Source organism: Rhinatrema bivittatum, chromosome 2 (genome assembly GCF_901001135.1).
Source record: "Rhinatrema bivittatum chromosome 2, aRhiBiv1.1, whole genome shotgun sequence".
Lineage (NCBI taxonomy): Eukaryota > Metazoa > Chordata > Amphibia > Gymnophiona > Rhinatrematidae > Rhinatrema > Rhinatrema bivittatum.
The window spans coordinates 134,423,186-134,444,042 of record NC_042616.1 but is presented as its reverse complement, the minus strand read 5'-3'; the positions used below and the strand labels follow the sequence as shown (position 1 = coordinate 134,444,042).

The following is a 20,857-nucleotide window of genomic DNA, read 5'->3' as shown; positions in this document are numbered from 1 at the left end:
TGTTTTTGGTACATGCAGCCCAGAACTGATGGGGAAAGGTTACATTTTTCATCGTGTGTTCGTACCTGCGTTTTAAATGTGACTCCTGGATAAATACAATGGTGGTCTGTTGCTTATTCAATTCACTAAACAGAAATTGGCGCTTACGGTGAGAATTAAGTCCCTTGACATTCAGGGACAAAACTTTTATGTCAAGCATCTGGAACATAGCATGGGGTAGCACAAGCTGCAGTAGAGCATATATCTATAGTCAGGGACATGATATCTAGTAGTAGGGCAGGTGAGGCAACGAAGCCATGAGCAAACAGAAGCGCCATCAGGGCCACCCGCACGCCACGAGCATTTGCCCCATTCCTCATCATCCGACTGAAACTCAGTCCACCCAGAGCAACCCCTATTACCCAGAATACCCAGAATACCCGGCCAAACGGAACCCTCCTCAGGGAACCATTTACCACAAATAGAGAGGAATCAGCCATCGGGCGTCTAGTCCCCCCTCCTCCCCCACACAACCATTCAACATCATTCAACTACAAAACTATATATTTAAACAATCCACCCATATAAGCAGAGCAGGTAACCTGCCATCCGTTTGTAACCGTCAAGTCTTGGAACCCTCGAAGTCGTTCAATAACTGCACAGTGTCTCCTGAAAATCTGAGTCTCAAAAACTGTGGCACGAACAAGTCCGGGGCACTCACATTAGGTACCGAGTATCAGGTATTCTTCGGAGGAGACCGAGCCTGATCAGGCATACGGCGTAACCGCCGTCCTCCCTTGGTGACTCGCTGCCATCTGGGGGCCTCTGCTCGCTGGCCAGCCGTCGGACCTCGCTGTAGCGCCGCCTCGAAGCCTGAATAGCCCGCTGCTTGTAAGATGGCCGCTCCCTCGTGCGCTGTTTTAACCTTGTGAAAATTACCCTGCAGGGTAAAGGCCAACCCGAACGGGAAGGTCCAGCGGTATTTAACATTATCCTTTCGGAGAGCCTCCGTGACAGTTTTCAAATCTTGGCGCTTACGGATGGTTGACGGAGCTAGGTCCGCGAAAACCATAATTTTATGATTCTCCCATGTCCATTCCATTTTCTTCCGGGCCGCCGTAGCGATCCTCTCCTTGACAGCGTAGTCGTGGTATTTAACAATAATGTCCCGAGGCCGATCAGATTGCTGATTGCCTAATGCTCGATGCGCTCTATCTATTTTAATGTGCAGAGCATTAGGGTCCTCTGAGGCGGGCCGGTCTATCGAATCCAGGAACATAAGGCTGATTTTCGTAACGGCGGCTGAACAGGCCGCATACTCCGGTGTTTCGGGCACTCCTCGGAAGCGGAGGTTCTGGCGACGCGAGCGGTTTTCCAAGTCCTCCACCTTTTCGGCGAGGGACTCGAGTTCAAGAGTTAAACTTTGCCGGTCCGCTTGTATCGCTTTGATATCCTCGGCATAGGCTTCAGTTTTAGTCTCTATCTCGAAGACCCGGCGGCCATTTTCTGAAACGTCCTCCTTCATCTCCTCGATCGACGCGACAATATCTTTTTTATAATCTTGTAAGTCCTGGCGAAGATCTTGGCGGAGTTCTGTAAACCATCGTTTTAATTCCGTTCTAGAGGGTAAGTCATCATCGAACGGGGTCGCTTCCTCAGAGGGGGGACTCCCTGGTTCATTTTCCTCAGCGGTAGCCATAGTAATGAGGCCTACCACGTCCAGCCCTTCTTGCTTCTTGTAAGAAAATCGGCGTAAATCTGCTAGTTTTTTACGGTGGGACATCGGAGACTGCAGTGCTCCAGCTAGTGTTCCTGGCAAGCGAGAATATGCCGCAGATAAGGTAGATTGTAATGGATAGTAGGCTGTGTGGAGCAGGAGCCCTCGTTCACCCTGCCATTCGCACCGGTGACGTCACTCCTCTCCCAGACTAGTGTTTTAAAGTGGTGCGGGTCGGCGAGATGTGTCCTCTCAGGATGTACCCTATCGCGCCCTGACCTTCAATCAAATTGCACTCGCCCTGCCCTCCCGGTTTTCTCATCCACTGTTCCTCCGAAATTCTTGTTCCTGTACCAGGGCGAAACTATGCACCTTAACCAGAGTGGCTGTCTCGCCGCGTCGGATCTGCTCAAGTTCATTACCCACCCCTGTGGCTGCCTTTTGCCCCGGCCTATCGAATTTCAACACTGGAGCTGGCACTGTGTCAGTCATTTTGACTGGCGGTACGAGCAATGGGGTGTTTTCTTTTTTTTGGATATTTGTCTCCTCCTTCTTCACGCCTTTCCCATTATCAATGGACAGCCCTGCTACTAAAAAGAAAAACACTATTGCTCTCGTTGCTAATAGTAAAGACTAAGAACATAAGATCATAAGAACATAGGAACATGCCATACTAGGTCAGACTAAGGATCCATCAAGCCCAGCCCCTCGCTTCCAACCGCGGCCAACCCAGGCCATAAGAACCTGGCAAGCACCCCAAAAGGTAAGTCCATTCCATGTCACAGTTGCTGGCAATAGAAGGGCTGGCAACTGAATTAATAGCAGGCAGTGGACCTCTCCTCGAAGAACCCATCTAATCCCTCTTTTTTTTTTTTGTACCCAACCCTCTCTCCTGTTTTTGTACCCAACCCTCTCAGCTATACTAAATGCACTAACCACATCCTGTGGCAACAACCCCCGAGTTAAACTGTGCGTTGAGTGAAAAATAACTTTTCCCAATTAGTTCCCAAGGTGCCACCTCATGGAGTGCCTGATTAGTTTTAACAGTGCCACCTGCTAACCCTATGGAGTGCCCCCCAGTTCCTCTACCCTCCGCAAGAGCAAACAACTGCTTCACATCCACCCATTCTAGACCTCTCACAAGGTTTGTTTTTTTTTGTTTGTTTTTAAACATCTCTATCATATCCCCCCCTCAGCCGCCACTTCTCCAAGCTGACAAATCCCAACTTCTGTAGTCTTGCCTCACCGGGGAGCTGCTCCACTACCCCCACTACTTTGGTCACCCTTCTCTGCATTCCACCTTTAAGAAGGAACTCTTAAATTCAGCAGACCACTCTTTTTTTTTTTTTTCAGATGGTCCGCCCTGAAGGAGACCCTGTAAAGGCCCCCGCCCTCCTATCTCATGCTACCCACATCCAACTCCTAGGTGCGGGCGGGTAGACTTCCTGGGTGAAATGTCTATGTTCCGTACAGTTAACAAGAGAAGAACACTCCATCGTTCCGTATGCCCCATTTTGTCTTGAGCCTCACTTGCCCTATATCGGCATGCAAATCCTTTTTTTTTTTTTAATCACGAGGCTGACTTCCTGAGTTCCTCAGCTGAAGCAAAATACCTGCCCTCTGAGTCATCCCCCAATTTCTTGGCTTTTTTTTTTTTGGCCTGCTTCTAGTATTTTCTATGGTCAGCTCCTAATGTGCCCGCACTGGGATGGGTCGATATCACACCGTAATGCTGCTTTCTGACCCACTATGCCCTTGGGAATCCTCCTCTCCTTTTTTCCACCCATTCCACCATATGAAGTGCTATCCATTGAACATCCCCCCTTTTGATCCATCCTGGTAAAAGTTTGACTAGTATCTACTTTTACCTTCCCACTCTATTCCCCAGCCCAGTTTAGAACTCACAACCCTTAGCACTTGAAGCATAATCCCTCCAGCTCCAATCCACCATCACACAAATAATGGGCCGGGAACCGCCATCTCAATGATGTGCTACTGCTGCTCTGACTGGGGCCTATTCTGCCATTTTCTCTCTGTTGAGCATACACACCCTCGCCCCCTCAATGTAACTGGAGCGGTATTCCTCCTCCTTATACTGATCACCCCTTTTACCAGTCGCCATAATGGAAATTAAACTTTTTTTTTTTTTTTTTTGTAAGAGCATAAGGATATGCCATATTGGGTAAGACCCAGGGTCCATCAAGCCCAGCATCGTACCCCAAGTTTTTTTTTTTGTTTTTTTTTATTAATTATTTATATATATATATCAGCAATCATGAAAACATATCTTGCTGGTTTACATAGAACGGGGGTGCAATAAATACATAGAACTAGAACTGTGGTGACAGAAGGTACAGTTACATTTAACAAGGGTGGCCGAACTTGGAGAAGGAAGAAGAGAGGAGAGGATAGAAATGGTTAAACAATATACAATTTAAATGTAGTATACAAAATAAATATTATATACAAACGGCAAGGTGTTTTAGGGGTCATTGGATTGTGTCATTGGGTTGTGACCGGAAAAGCTTGCTTGAATAACCAAGTCTTAAGTTTTTTCCTAAAAGTTGGGAGGCAGGGCTCCTGTCTGAGGTCTGTAGGAATGGAATTCCACAGTAGAGGGCCAGCTGTGGAGGTGGCGCGATCTCTTAGGGTAATGTGTTTGGTCGTTTTCGCTGAGGGAACTAGGAGGGAGCCTCTATAAGCATCTCTGATAGGTCTAGTAGAATTATGTACTTGGAGAGGGAATTGGAGATCGAGAGTGGTGAGTTGATGTATAGTTTTATAGGTGATAGTTATGGCTTTATACATGATACGGAAGTATACGGGTAACCAATGAAGCTCTTTCAGGACGGCGGAAATGTGGTCTCTTTTCCTTGCGCCTGTCAGAATACGGGCTGCTGAATTTTGAACCATCTGTAGTGGTTTGGAGTAGGATGAAGGTAGACCTAGCAATAGGGAACTGCAGTAGTCCAGTTTCAAAAAAATGACTGCTTGGATGATCGTTCTGAAGTCTTGAGCGTGGAAAAGAGGTCTTATCCTTTTCAGGACCTGGAGTTTATAGAAGCAGTCTTTGGTTGTTTTGTTGATGTGTGCCTTGAAGTTTAGCGGTTATCTATTATCACTCCTAGGTCTCTAGTTTGTGTGGTAGGAAGATTGGTAGGAAGAGTACTGTTGTTGGTGTTGTTTTCAGGCGAGATGAGAAGGATCTCAGTCTTGGAGGAATTTAAGATGAGGTGTAGGCTGTTGAGTAGTTTGATTTTTTGGTGGCATGATTCCCAGTAGTCAAGAGTATTAGAGTATGTGTCTTTGATAGGGATGATGATTTGAATATCATCTGCGTATAGGAAAAACTTTAGATTGAGGTCGGTGAGAAGTTGGCATAGAGGAAGAAGGTAAATATTGAATAGAGTCGGAGATAATGAGGAACCTTGTGGGACTCCTATGGCAGAGTCAAATCTTGAGGATTCCTTGTTTTGGAGTTTAACTTTGTAACCTCTATTGTTGAGAAAGGTTTTAAAACAGGAAAGGACGGTGCCGCTGATTCCTATGGATGACAACTGGTTTAGGAGGATGGCGTGGTTGACCGTGTTGAACGCTGCGGATAGGTCTAGCAAGATCAATAGGAATGAGTTTCCTTTGTCGAGGCCCAATAGGATATGGTCTGTCAAAGAGATAAGGAGAGATTCTGTGCCTCGATTTTTTCGGAATCCGTGTTGTGGGGAGAAGAGGAGATTATTGTCTTCGATGTAGTTTGAAAGTTGAGAGTTGACTAGTTTTTCCATGATCTTGGCGATGAATGGGAGGTTAGCTATGGGGCGGAAGTTGTTGGGGTCCTTCGGGTCAAGGTTGGGTTTCTTTAGGAGTGGTGAGATTGAGGCCATTTTGAGATCATCTGGGAAGGATCCTTGGGCTAGAGAGCAGTTGATGTTTGTCAATGATGTGGCTATTGTGTCTGGAATAGATAGGAGTAGTTTGGTGGGGATGTGGTCTACAGGATGAGATGAAGGTTTCATTCTTCTCAGGATGGTTTGTATCTCAGTGGAAGAGATGGGCTCAAAAGTGTTTAGGCTGGAGTTTATGAAGGTCGGGTGTTGATATGTCGGGAGGGCGTCAGCTGTATTGGAAGGCAGTTGAGTTAAAAGATTGTTGATTTTATTTTGGAAAAACTGGGCGAGTTCTTCAGCTTTGGATTGTGCCATGTCGCCGGGGATTTCTCGCGGTATGGTTTGAGTGAGGCTGGATACATAAGCGAAGAGGGCTTTAGCATCAAAGACCAGGTTGTGAATCTTAGATGCAAAATAATCTTTTTTTGATTTTGAGGTGAGGGCTTTGTATTGGTATAGTGTGGATTTGTATGATGAAATGGTGATGTCACAAGGAGTTTTACGCCAAGTCGCTTCTTTCTTTCTTAAGCTTTGTTTTAGTTTTCTGAGTTCATTGGTGAACCAAGGTTGTCTGTTGGAGGCATTGGTGTGAGATTTTTTTATAGTTGAAGGGCAGAGCTTGTTAGCTATATTTTCTGTTATATTGTTCCAGGAGCGAATGGCAGTGTTCGGGTCAGTGAGATCTAATAGAGGGAGCTGTGACTCCAACAGGTTGTTAAGATCATCTGGGGAGCATCGCCTCCTGTATTGGAATGAAGGTGAAGGGATATTAGGAGTGTTGGTTTCTTTCAAAGCGAAAGAGGTAGAGATGAGAGTGTGGTCCGACCATGGTACTTTTTTGATCTTCAAATTGGATGTAGTCTTAATGCCTTTGTTGCTGAAGATCAAATCCAGAGTGTGACCCGCTTTGTGAGTGGGTTCGTTGACTAATTGTTGGAATCCCATTGCTGACAGGGCTGTGAGGAGGGTTACGCAGCTATTAGATGGTGAAGGATTGTCTATGTGCAGATTGAAATCTCCTAAGATGATTGCTGGAGAATCCAGGTCGATGAGTGTGGTGGTGATTTCAAGGATTGGGGAGACGTCTGCTTCTAGGAGCCCTGGGGGGGCATAGACAAGAAGGATTTGAAGATGTTGTGATGTGAAGAAACCGATTTCCAGTTTTGTGTTAGAAGTGAATGGGTGTTGGGTGAAATTAAGGCTTTTTTTGGTAGCTAGAAGGATTCCACCTCCTCTTTTTTTCAGTCTCGGGAGTGAGAAGAAGTCGTAGGTCAGCGTAGGGAGTTGGTTTATTAAAGCTGTATCTGAGGGCTTGAGCCATGTTTCGGTTACAGCGCAAATATCTGGCTTGGCGTCGGTGAGATAATCATTGAAAATTAGGGATTTTTTTGTTAGGGATTGTGCATTGAAGAGTGAGAGTGAAAAGAGGGTGAGGCCTAAAAGCTGAGTGATTGGTGCAATCAGAATAGGGGTGAGTGTTTTTAAGTTGTTGTGAAGGGCTTGTCTGGTGGATGGTCTTTTAGGTAGGAGGCGGTGTTGCAAAGTTGGTATTGGAAGAGCTGAGACATTATGGATGGTTAGCTGGCTGTCGCGGTGGGTAGATGGGGGGCCGATGGGGGGAGGCTAGGATGAGGAGATAATTAATTGGGTGGTTAGGGCTCTGGATGAACGCTGGTTAGCTGCTTGCTGGAAAAGTTCAGGATGAGCGCTGGAAGGTTGTTTGCAAGATGAGCGCTAGCAGGTAGAGTGCAGGATGAGCGCTGGATGGTTGTTTGCAGGGTGGGCGCTGGATGGTTGTTTGCAGGGTGGGCGCTGGATGGTTGTTTGCAGGGTGGGCGCTGGATGGTTGTTTGCAGGATGAGCGCTAGCAGGTAGAGTGCAGGATGAGCGCTGGATGGTTGTTTGTAGGATGAGCGCTGGATGGTTGTGTGCAGGGTGAGCGCTGGATGGTTGTTTGTAGGGTGAGCGCTAGCAGGTTGTGTGCAGGATGAGCGCTGGATGGTTGTTTGCAAGATGAGCGCTGGATGGTTGTTTGTAGGATGAGCGCTAGCAGGTAGAGTGCAGGATGGGCATTGGGTGAGCACTGGTGCGGTGCTGGTGGGGTACTGCTCGGGGCGAACTGAAGGGGCGAAACAAAGGGGCAGGCCCCTTTGTCGCGCTCCTTCGTGCGCGCGAAGCCCGGCGCGCGACGCCAAGGAGAGTGGCGGTTTAAATACCCCGCCGGTCTGTCGCGCCTCTGACGTCACCACCGCGACGTTTTCGTGGGCGTTTCGGTTTTTGTAATGGCGGCTCCGGGCATTTCAATTTTTGTAATGGCGGTTCCGGGCGAGGGCTCGCGGCTCGGGTCGAGGCCAGCAGGAAGCGAGGGCTCGCGGCCCTGGTCGAGGCCGAGGAGATCGGATGTTTGCGGCCTTCCAGGTAAGAGAGCTGCTGCAGAGAAGGGCCGGCGATCGGCGCAGGAGCCCGAGCGGGGTGAGCGGAACAAGAGGCCTTACCCCGACGGGCTTCAGCGCCGATCGTGCAGGCCAAGTTCACCGCTGGACCCCGGAGGAAATTGTCACTTCCTGCCACAAATACCTGGGCCCGCATCCAAAAGCTAAGTCTGTTCCTCAGCACTGATGCAAGCAATAGCCGTGGCTATTAAGTAAGCCAACTCAATCGATAGCAGATAATGGACTTATCCTCCAGGAACCTATGCAATCCCTTCTCAAACGGAACCCCACCAGCTGCACCGACCACATACTCTGGCAACAAAACTCCCGAGTCCCCTTGCGCATTGAGTGAAAAGAACTCTCTCCGATTAGTTCCAAATGTGACACCTGCTAACCTCGTGTTGTGCCCCCTAATCCCTCCAGTATCTGAAAGAGTAAACAATCGATTCTTATCCACTAGTTCCATACTTCTCCTGATCTCACTATTGTAAACACCTCCATCATATTCCCACTCCGCCAAAACTACTACTTTCTATTCCTTCTGAACAGTAGCATCCTCTGTCATGGAGTCACTGAACTGATGAGTTACGCACCCGCTGCCTCGATGTTCTAAACCGGCTCCGTTTTCTGCCGGATCTGCGTGGCGCCGTGTTGCGTATTAGCTTGTGAGAGGTATGACTCGCCTGCTAGCGATGGAAACGTAAACAAAGATTAAGTGCACAGCAATGCAGTAACAGAGCAGATAATGAAAATTAAACAGGAAGTGAAAACAAATTTTTTTTTTTTGTTTGTTTGGTTTTTTTTTTAATTAAAATCTCACTCAGAGGACCAAGCCCTTATGGACCCAGCCACCAGTACGCAGGAGAAAAAAAAAATTTATATATATATTTTTTTTTATATAAGAGGTAGTAGAGAGGCTTGACCCATGGTCTTCTAGGTCCAAGCCCGGGGCTGTAACCACTAGGCCACAGATATACCTAAGTTCTAACTGGAACTAAATATATTTTGCTGGGGAGATTATTAAATCACAGCACGGACAGCACGTGGAAGATGCATATGAGTAAATACCTGTAAAGGACGTGCCAGGGAAATCGCAGACAACAAGAACACCCACTCTCTATCCCTCACGAGAGTAATTAAACAGACGTGGGTACGCATGGTGAGTAATGATCCCGCAGGCTTCCTGTTCCCGTGCAAACTGAAAATAAGCAGCTATTCATTAGAGTACATATGAAGCCAGGAAAAGAAAAATTCTTCCACTTTTAAGCACGCGGCCAATCTGAGCTTCACAGTTTAATGTGCTCCATAGGGGGAATGGCTAAACAATTTAATGTGAAGGGGGAAGAGCCCGCAATAGCCCAACCAAAAGCTTATGGAAGGATGGGAATAACATTTTAGAATACCATTCCCAAGCTCCAAAGGAGGGGCATGGGAATCAAACACTGGTGTCCTTGGTTTAGAGCTGGCTGCTCAAGCCAGTGGCCTATCCAGGGAGCTGTAATGTTTCTCAGGCAATAGGGTGTGAAATAGGGTGAGCCAGAGCATAAACCCTGGCTGTCTAACAACATTTCGCGCGGCGCCATAGAGCAAAGCAGTGCACGTGGTTTTTGGGCACGGCACAGGTTAACGTGTGCACCGTACGAGCGCCACTGGGACCAAAAAAAAAATTGTATGCCGCCATACAGTCAAAATGAAGGTAAAGGCTAGGAAATGTCCGGCGAAATTTTTATTTATATATATATATATATAATTAATTATTTTTATTAATTTTTAAACACAAATGCCTTGAAACTACGAACGGGATTGCCGGGGGAGGGGCGACCAGTGCTGGGCAGTAGCTAGAATTGCCCACACCCCAGTAGCTGTGCCACGACCGGGGAAGGAAAAACATTCCCAAGCTCTCAAGGAGCTTCGTGGGGTTTGAAACGTTAGAGTCAGCTGCTCTAGCAACTGGGCTACATGGGAAGCCAGAAGATAATAAGGACAACGAGGGTCATGACCGCGTGGCGGGGAGGGAAACGCATCGCACGGCAACCACGGAATGGTAAATGCATGAAATGTAAAGAAAATAGAAAGGAAATTTTCCTGTTTGAGGCTGGACAGGAAAGGCTGCTTTTGGTAGTTTTGTTTTTGCTCATGGGCACTCATCCCGCTCTGTCCCAGCAACACGTCCGTATTGATAAGTCCCCCCTCACCTTTCATTTTCAGGCGCGCGGTCAACAAGAGGGATCTCTGGCCTCCGTCGCAGCCCTTTAAAGGGCCGCTGACATCATCAGCCGGCGCCGCTCCCTATCGGCGCCGAAGCCCAGGGTGTGGCTTAGTGCCACATACTTGCTCTTGCGTGGGTAAGGGGGGGTGTGCCCGATCGTGCCCCGGCTCGCTCGCTAGCGTCGTGCGCCTCTTCTCTCCCCATTTTACGTCCCGCCGTCCTTCGTGGGGAGGACGGCGCTTCGGTTATGGGTTGGGCTCTGGCCAGTCGGCGCAGACCCACCTATTGATTTTGAAAAAAATATCCAGGGCTATCTTCCTGCAATCCACCCCTGGATGTGCAGCTCATGCATAGGTGTGGATACAAAAAAAAAAAATCACTCAACAAGAGTCCTCATTTTCCACCTAATATGTCTTGAAAATATGGAATCCATTATTCAAAAAAACATATAATGGGTAACTTTAGTTAACCTACATATTCAGAAGGTTAAATGTCCTATTGAATATCCCTCAATAACATTATCTAGCTACCTTTAGCAGAATAACTTTAAACCTAACTGGCCATCTTTTGAATATCACTGGTTAGGTTTAAAGCTTTCTGGCTGGAGCCAGATAACTTTAGATTTAACTGACTATATTCAAAAGAATGTAGTTAGTTAAGAACCTACATATTTAAAAAAAAAATCTGACCCCACAGCCAAGGTTCTTCTCTCCCCCCCTAGTGAATTGCAAAATGAGCCTGGTAGGCCCATGACCCTCATTCCCAAGCTCTTCCTAAAGATAAACCAAAATGATGGGTCAAAGGCCCAAGGAGGCAGGCTCCAGGTGATGCTAAGATTTAAGCATGGAAAGAGATCCTTCTCCTCAAACCTCCCAAACTGACCTCATCATTGCCTTCATGATTTTCACCTCAAAAATGCAAAGGCCACTGGGCTGTGGCACAATTATACTGCTCCTAGCAGTCTCAGCTGTTGCCCTAGACCTACAGCAATGCCGGTAGCTTCGGTTACAAGGCAACCCCTGATGATCCCGGGAGTGGTATACTTGTATGCATTTTTGAGATGGTTGACATACAGGCAATGAGGAGGCTGACTTGGGGTATGAGAGAGGGCGGTCCCCCTTCTGTAACCGTCTGTTTTTAATCAGTAAGGAGGTCCAGACAACTGATCCGCAAAGATAGACTTTTATTGCTAGCAAGATGCAGCTAAGACAAAGGCTTAACTGCATGCCACGCCCCCTTCGGAGCAAACCCTTATACACTTTACAGTTCTTATCTTTCACACATGCGTTCTGGTTTTGCTGAATAAACATTTTACAACTGCTGAGCGAGCATATTCCGGCTGAAGGGGCTACTGACCCCCTCCCTAGACACCCTGGAACTTTCGTGAAACTTCTCCCATGTTCTGCAGGAGAGGCTGCTGGGACTTGCAGTTCTGGAAAGGAATTTGCGAGTCTGCAGTAATACAGCCCATCACATAATACATCCATTGTTCTAATCTAGGTTACAGCAGTGAAAGCTTATCAGAGAATAAGAACAGCGAAGCCAACAAAATGAAAATGTGCAATGTGCTGACAGAAAGTTTCTCAATGTCCTAATTACAGCTGTATTGCAGACTGTAAGTAAACCCGTCATGAAGCAGGGAAGTCTGGTACATGAAGTCCTTTGTTAGGTTGAAGCGTTCAGACCCCTTCATTCCCCCCTTTGATACTTATCATTCTGTATGAAAAGTATCACACCATCACAACGCAACTGTGCAACTGAAAGAAACAGAAACAGAAACAAGAAAAATTAGCAATTTGAGTTCTCAGGGGGCCCTAATTTCCCAAACAGTCCGATGGTTTCTTCACGGGTTTGAGACGGATGGGCCCTAATGGCTCCACCCCCCTTTGTAGCCCGAACTTGTCATGTATGGGAAGATGGCCCAGGATAAAACATGAGGATGGTTAAACAGGTTCTGTAGGCTCAGAGGAATACATGTACAGTAACAGGAGCTGCGTGGCTGTTTTGCGTTCAGCAATGTCCTTCATCACCCGACGAAGGCGGTTTGAGCAAGAAAGGAATAATTCAGGGTCCTAAAAGACAAAACAGAATTAAACTGGCTGGGATAACAAACAAGCTCTTAAATCCATTGATCATGGAAAACCAACCACGGAATCCATTGGTCCAGTCCCATGCACTATTCCACTGCTGGACAGGGACGTGTGCCATCTTGACCATGCGATCAGTGATATCTTGGATAACCTTGCTTTGGTCATCTACCTGTAAACAACAATTGGAGAGGTTAAATGTTCCACAAACCCTCCTTCCTGGGCCAGAAGGTAATCTAAAACCAATTTTGGTATTTTCTTTTGCCCAGAGTTTAAGAGCGGGAGCAGTCGTTGGTGATGAGCTCCAGGACTGCCTGAAGCCTGATTGTTCAGTTGTTTTCCCACTATAATGCTCCATGCACTTGAATTGTAAGAAAGGCATATTTAGAGTCTGTATAGATATTTACAGTTTTTCTTCTGCCAACTGCAGAGCTCGAGTAAGAGCAATTAATTAAGCTTTTTGTGCAGACGTTCCTGGGGGAAAAGGTTGAGCCTCAATGATTTCATCTTCGGATCAGTGAATAAAGTCCAAGCTCCCTGCCAGGGTTGATCCCTCAGGTCTGGTCTACTGGAATGTATTGTAGTCATGACTTCTTCACAGTCATGGCCAACTGGTTCAGGTGCCGGCATAAGAGTGGCCGGGTTCAAGTTTTTGCTGTCTTGTATTTGAAGTTCAGGTGTTTCACACAGTAAGGCTTAATACTTGACGAGACGTGAATTAGTCATCCATTTTGGTCCATGGGTCTCTGGTAGTCCTTGAATAGTAAGAGGAGTTGTTACTTGTAAAGTCTGTCCAAATGTTAGCTTAACAGCTTCAGGTATCAGTAAGCATGCAGCAGCAATGCTTTGAAGGCAACCAGGCCATCTTTTTGCAACATTGTCCATTCCTTTTGACAGATATGCAACAGGTTGTTTCCATGAGCCTAGAGTTTGAGTCAATACCCCAATGGCCATGCCTTTCTTTTCATCGACGAATAGATGGAATGGTTTCATTACATCTGGCAATCCTAGAGCAGGTGGTTCAATCAAGGCATCTTTCAGTTGTTGTAAGCTTGTCAGTTCATGGGATTCCCACTGAAAAGGCTGAGATTCTGCCTCCTTTCCCCGCAGCTTGTCGTACAGGGACTGGGCGATAACAGCGTAGTTAGCAATCCACAGCCTACAGTATCCTGCAGCTCCAAGGAACGCTCGGAGCTCTTTCTTGCAAGTGGGTACAGGTTGACCTCGTATTGAACTGGTACGGGATATTCCAAGGCAACGGGTACCTTCCCGGATCTGGAATCCCAAGTATTCTACTTCCAATTCACAAATTTGCACCTTCTTTTTACTTGCACGGTATCCTTTTGAGTACAACGTCTTTAACAAGTGGAGTGTGGCTATAGCACATCCGTGATACGTTTCACGAAACAACAGAAGGTCATCCACATACTGTATGACTGGCCCATACGTGACTTGGTACATCTTCAAGTCTTTTGCCAGTTGCTCCCCGAACATCGTGGGTGAGTGCTTAAATCCTTGCTGTAAGCGAGTCCATGTGTACTGCTGCTTGATTCCAGTTTGTGCATTTTCCCATGTGAAGGCAAAGATCTTCTGGCATTCTTCTGCTACTGGAACGGAGAAGAAAGCATCTTTGAGGTCAATGACACTGTACCACTTGGAGGTAGGGGAAACTTGAGCCAAGATTGAGTATGGATTTGGTACGAGGGCTATTAGATCTGCTACTTGATTGTTCACTTTCCGTAAATCTTGTACAGGTCGGTAGTCAGAAGAACCGGGTTTCTTTACGGGCAGTAGAGGAGTGTTCCAAGCAGATCGGATTCGCCGGAGAATTCCCAAATCATACAATCTCTGCAGGTGTACTTCAATTCCTTCTCTGGCCATGTATGGAATGGGGTATTGAGGTTGATCGATCACCTGTGCATTCTGTTTCATCTCTATCCATATGGGGGTAGCGTCGATAGCTATTCCTCCCGGGTTCTGCTCGGACCATACTTGGGGTACACTATCCATCAGTTGTCTGCGCTGTTCGTTAAGAGGGGTGTTGTTTTCATCTCGATGTTCGATGGTTCGTTCGACTATGGGAAGATGTAGTCTCCATTCTTCTTGGAGGGGACAGATGAGTATCACTGGATGGTCCCCGAAGGAGGCTTTAACTTCCCCTGTTGGTTGAAATCTCAATGTGGTCTGAGGCTTACACAGCAGGTTCCATCCGATAAGGGATACCATGGTCCCGCCTACTTGTATACTTCATTCTTTCTGCAGAGGGGCAGTGAGTACCTGACCTGAGGCACCCACTACAGAAACAGTCTCTTTCGTCGGGGGGGCCGATTGGTGCAGTCATGACAGATCGTTGGCCTCTGAGTCCAACAGGCCCCTGATTTTTGTTGTGTTACCTCGTGGATCTCCACCAGAGGGTCAGTGGGGATTCTTCCCTCCCAATCTCTTCAGGCTGTATGCTCCTTGTCGCCTCCCCTGCCATCTGCCAGTGGGGGTTGTCCAATCTCCTTCCTCCTCGGCCTCTTTGTGTCGGTGCAGGTCCATTTTTGTCGTTAGTATTCACTGCAGGGCTCCCGTATTTCTTTTGCCATTCTTCACAGTCTCTCTTCCAATGGCCTTCATTTTTGTAGTACGCACACTGATTCTTTCCAAAAGGGGGTCTTGTTCCCCCTCCTCTTCGCGGTCTGCCATTGTCTTGGCTCCTTCCCGTCCCGAGTGTCCTCGAGAGCGGCGGCTAACAGTCACTTTCTCCTTCATGTCTCTACTTGCTTCTCTCTTTTCTCTTCGACTTCTCTATTTCCACATACTTGGTCTGCTATAGCTTTTAACTGGCTGAGGCTCATGCCCTCAAAGCCTTCGGCCTTCTGCAGCTTCTTTCGGATGTCGGGTCTCTATTATTAAGTTCCTGGTTGCAGGGACGGGCCCTTTTCTTCTCTTCCTGATCCCTGTTCCCATACATCTCAAAATACGATGAAAAGATCACAGTCCATCTGGAAATTGAATAGGTGACCTGCGCCTGGAGGCAAATCAATTCTGACGAGGCTGAGAAGCTGCAAAACATTGCTTCCTTCATACTTGTAAGTTTGGCATTGGGTTAATTCAATAAAGTCAACCTGGATCTGCAGGCAAGGATCCAGGGGGGGGCGCTTTAGGTGTGCAGGAGTGATGATCAAACCCTTTGAAGCCTTGTACCAATTACATTGCAAACACTAAGAACATATGGTAATAGCCAGAGCCCAGCCCCCACCAGTGGTAAAAGAACATAATTGCAATATATATATGTGTGTGCTACTACACATATAAAGAGCAGGTAGTAAAATACTGCACGGAGCGGCAGTAGCCACAGAGGCATTCACGGAGCGGGATGCCAGTGGCCAGTGGTAGGTGTCCATATAAAGAGCAGGTAGTAAAATACTGCACAGAGCGGCAGTAGCCACAGAGGCATTCACGGAGCGGGATGCCAGTGGCCAGTGGTAGGTGTCCACCTTCACGGAGCGGAAGGATGGAGGGCTGTCATCTCCCAATTAAATAAATAATAAAAAAACCCAGGGATGGGATCCATCAGTTCTAGAGGACGCATATAAAGAGCAGGTAGTAAAACACTGCATGGAGCGGCAGTAGCCACAGAGGCATTAACGGAGCGGGATGCCAGTGGCCGGTGGTAGGTGTCCACCTTCACAGAGTAGAAGGATGAAGGGCATCCATCTCCCAATTAAAAAAAGAAAAGAAAAAAAGAAAAAAAAAACAGGGATGGGTTCATGGGCTTATAGGTATTACCAATTATTAGGCTTTTCAATATTTGATGATAGTTAATGTGACTTTCAAGGCATTCTTCACTTTCGGTGCATGTCCGGCATGACTCCTTGCTTCAATGACAGGGGAAAAGAAAACTGATACTTCACACATTTCCAGCATTGCCCTCTGCTTCATGGCAGAGAGCTATGCTGCCGCTTACCCAACTAATCAAACTTAATATTTCACTTGGAAGCAGCTCCAGCACTGCTCTCTACATTAATGGTGGGGGTGAAAAGGGAATTAGAACATAAGGTTACTAAGAGCCAAGAGAAACAGTTAAGTATGAGAACAAATGTGTGAAGCTTGCTGGGCAGACTGGATGGACCGGTTGGTCTTCTTCTGCCGTCATTTCTATGTTTCTATGTTTCTATGTTACTTTATCATTTGGGCCGACTCATATTTGCTCTTGTTCCTAATCTTGCATAGTGGCCCCTTCTCTTGCCCACAACTTCCAATAATCCTTATCTTGCGCCTGCCACTGAATCAAAATTTTTAATATTAAGTCTTTGTTTTCTCCGGGTTTTTTTTTTTTTTTGGTTTTTTTTTGTTTTTTTTTTACAAACGGCATCCTGTAATTCCCACAGTCAGCGCTGCACATGCTTGGCTGTCTTATCTTGCCAGTTCCTTAAAACAGGGAGTAGCTCTGCATATTTAACTACTGCTAGCCAAAGAAGCAACAAGAAAAACTTTAACAAAGAACCCATTCTTAATCATTTCTCTAAATTTCCCAGAGACAGCTTCAAAATAAACTGCGTCAGCAAAAGAGAGTTCATACTTTATCATGCGTTCCAATGTAACTTTTAAATAACAGATAATATATAGGAGACAAGTAAGAACAATAATTAACATGGTATTAGAGAATAGAAAGATAAGCATAGGGAGGACACTGGAATAGAAGATATGAGAAAACTAAAACTTCTGATTAGCAATGCCAGCATTGAAACGCACAGCCATATTGAATGCCTACGCACTACGTACTGACACGCAGTGGGACGCACCACCATTCCACTTTGTACTGTAACAATTAATTTGCTGCTATAAAATGTCTTAAAAATAGCCTGCATCATAAGGCACTAAATGATTTGTAAGGGACCCTTGGTTCTGGTATTTCTTTGCAAGTAGCAATCCTTTGTCAGATTACAGACAGTTTTAGCAAGGACCTTGGAGAATAAATTTAATCAGCAGAAACTCGGAGCTACAATCTTCCTTTCTTTTAATTAACATACCACAATTCTATCGTTATTCACATACGCACACCATGAACTAACTTTCAATAATGTTCTGTTAAAACAAACGAAACAATTTTCATTCACCCAGGCTAGCCAAATGTCCTTTTTTTTTTTTTTTTTTTCTCTCTGGCTCGATCCCCGCCTCTCTCCTGTAATTATCTCTGCCGTTAACCCTTAACTGCCATCAAGTTCTAAACTTCAACACCAGTAAATGCATTCTCAGTAATCAAATCAGTATTTTAACTTAACATTGTAAATTAATTTGTTGTATAGTAGTCTTGTGCAGCATCTGTAAACCAAAACTCTTCTTATTAGGGTTTAAAACAATTAAAAAATCCCTGGTACATGTGCTTGCAATTCACAGATAGCAGTTATCAAAAGAAATAATGCATTTGATCACAAAAAGAAATTTGTCTAACCGATCTACCACAGTAGAATTTTTTTTTTTCTTTTCAGGTACCTTACAGACAGACAGACACTGGGGACTTCCGGTTCCCCATTTTGCGTACTTGAGTTACCATTATGAGGGCGGCTCCCTCTACTAGCTTCTTTGCCCACGACGGAGGATTTTCAATAACTGCGATCCACGCGGTTATGTATGGTATATCCTCAGGGCAACCCGGGTTCCCTTCTCGTATGACTATTTTCTGGACCCGTGTGGCCGTTTGGCCTCCTACAGGAACCTTTAATTTCCAATTTACACAGAAACCGGGCCATTTATGGGTGCATCGTTGAATCATTCCGGGTTTTGTACATTTATGTTCATCGAACACTTCGCTATAGTGTTCCGTCATGACTTTTAATGGAGTAGAACCGCCCCCTCCCATTAGGATAGAGTTCACAGACAAGGGAGGGAAAGGAAAACGGATAGGTAAGGGGTCCTTATCCGTCAGACACAAAAGGGTCACACTCGCCCCGACTAGAACGCGGTCGACTGCGAGGCCATTCACTCTCTTTCACACAACAAGAAACCTATTCCCAAGATTTCTTTCTGATTCCCAAAATTCAAAAATTTCCGAAATTCCAATTCAGGTTTTCAGTAACGAGGTCTTCGGAGGGGGAGCTCCTACTAACCACGCTGTGGGGTTTGATCAACGCCCCCTCGATCCATTTCAAGATCGGCTGGTAATTTAGCTGTATCTGGTTTCTAATTCAGGTTCCCCTGTTTCTTATTCCCGTGCAGATAAAAGTATACTTGCCTGAAACGTTCTCTCGATCGCGAAGAAAGCCTTCTTTCCGAATCACCAGCCCAGAGGTCTCAAGAAGTTTCTTGTGGAACGGTCCCCTCAGAAACCTGATCGCTGAACTCAGCGGTGGCCACTCACCAAGTAAGTCTGGGGGATCGCTCCGCCACCAAACCACCGGACCAGCTGGGGGGCTAAAATAGCGTCCCCGGCACCTCCTGGCTGAAGCTCGCCAAATGTAACCGTCTGTTTTTAATCAGTAAGGAGGTCCAGACAACTGATCCGCAAAGATAGACTTTTATTGCTAGCAAGATGCAGCTAAGACAAAGGCTTAGTACAACTGCATGCCACGCCCCCTTCGGAGCAAACCCTTATACACTTTACAGTTCTTATCTTTCACACATGCGTTCTGGTTTTGCTGAATAAACATTTTACAACTGCTGAGCGAGCATATTCCGGCTGAAGGGGCTACTGACCCCCTCCTTAGACACCCTGGAACTTTCGTGAAACTTCTCCCATGTTCTGCAGGAGAGGCTGCTGGGACTTGCAGTTCTGGAAAGGAATTTGCGAGTCTGCAGTAATACAGCCCATCACATAATACATCCATTGTTCTAATCTAGGTTACAGCAGTGAAAGCTTATCAGAGAATAAGAACAGCGAAGCCAACAAAATGAAAATGTGCAATGTGCTGACAGAAAGTTTCTCAATGTCCTAATTACAGCTGAATTGCAGACTGTAAGTAAACCCGTCATGAAGCAGGGAAGTCTGGTACATGAAGTCCTTTGTTAGGTTGAAGCGTTCAGACCCCTTCACTTCCATGCTTAAATCTTGGCATTGCTGAGAGAGAGAAAGAAGCTGACCCGCCTTCTAAAACTCGGCATTTAGCTTGATAACTTGTGAGCTACCTGGCTACATACCTTTGAATATTGCCCTTATGTCGTGGATAGAACATCAAATCAAAAAGTTAATATTGGGACCCAGCCAGTTCTACTTAGCAGACGAATACAAGTCTGATGTTACCTGAACAGAAGTTAAGCTGAGATTCTTCAGTAAATCAGGAAAGGAGCTGATGAAATTCTGCAGCCACTGCAAACTTTGATTCCGATCTGCCGGTGCGTCTTCTCTTAAATAGTAAATTAATCTGAGGGCTTTGGCCTCCTGCACTTTGTCTGGGGGACTCAGCCTGACGCCTCCTAGATAGGGGTCCAGGAAAATGGACCGCCTCCCGTCCCTGTACACGGGGTAGGTGAGATTGAGGCTGTCTATGCGGGACGCCGAGTTGCCCAGGAGCTCCAGCAGGGGGTTGCTGGGGGCGCAGTGGGACGCCTGGGTGCGGGCGCACAACTCGCTGAAATTCAGGCCCCAGACGCTCACGCGCCGCACGGCGCTGTACAGCTCCAGCACCTCCTGCAGGGCCGCCGGGCTCAGGATGTCCTCCGTGCGGGACACGGCGATGAGGGCGGCGTAGGTGCCCTGCGTGTAGAGCCGCTGGGCGGAGAACCGCGCCGAGTCGTCGGTGGGGAAGAGCCTCTCGATCACGGCCCTCTCGGTTTTGGCCGGACCCCCCAGCGGCGTGAACTGCCCCTCGATGTCGTTGGCCTGCAGCTGGGGCAGACGGTAAAAGCCGGCGCCCATCACCGCCGAGATCAGCAGCGGCGGCAGCAGGAAGCAGTAGGGGTAGGAGGCGACCAGCGCTCCCAGGCGGCGGTAGGTGCGGGAGAGCGGCCGCTCCAGGCAATCCGTGCGGCACTCGGCCATCGGCAGAGAGAGGAAAGCTGAACGCTATGGACTCAGCTCCTGCCACCCGCTAAACACACAGGCACTAAACCAAAAATTAGAAAAGTTAGGGGTGGAGTTAGGATTCAGGTTTTCCCGTCGAGAGCAGGGCTGTCCGTTGAGGCCCGGGAGGCGGAGCCTATTTTGAAGACCCGGGGAGGGGCGGGGGCGGCCGAAGGCTGCCCCGCCCCCTTAAAGTAAGAGGGAAAGGAGAAAAAAGAAACAGAAAAAAATCAATTCCCTGGCGCCCCCTAGGAAGGGCACGCAGGGACAGACAGTATTATAAACAAGGGGGGGTTTCAAACTAAAGGCTACAGGTTTCCTTGTGGCTTCAGCCTTGCCTCCGAGCCCGGTGTGGTTCTGGGGAGAGGTGCTGGTACGTCACCAGGGGCGCTAACCCGTGCTGCATCCTTACCTGGAAAAGGGGTTTGGCCATCAACCACCCTGCACTGGTGTGCTCCTCGGCCAACAGCCACCTGCAAACCTCACGGCAGTGAGAGGAGGGGAGGGGCAGGGGGGGCCCGACAACCTCGGGGTAGGGGGCCCACAATGTCCGCCAACTGGGCGG

General features: G+C 47.2%; 1 protein-coding gene across 2 annotated transcripts in view; it reads right to left on the bottom strand.

The window, feature by feature from the left end:
• The window catches only part of LOC115084157 (patched domain-containing protein 3-like), a 133,834-nt gene extending 113,395 nt beyond the window's left edge, over positions 1 to 20,439 (bottom strand). Inside the window, exons 1-2 of one of the 2 annotated variants that reach the window (XM_029588642.1) lie at positions 19,534 to 20,431; positions 11,921 to 11,978 (exon numbers count right to left, since the gene is read on the bottom strand). In XM_029588642.1, coding sequence (XP_029444502.1) covers positions 11,952 to 11,978; positions 19,534 to 20,271 — 765 coding nt within the window. In that variant the 5' untranslated portion in view covers positions 20,272 to 20,431 and the 3' untranslated portion in view covers positions 11,921 to 11,951. Of the gene's footprint in view, positions 1 to 11,920; positions 11,979 to 19,533 lie in introns of those variants that run through there. The other variant, XM_029588641.1, reaches the window with a different exon arrangement.
• Positions 20,440 to 20,857: the final 418 nt, after the last annotated feature.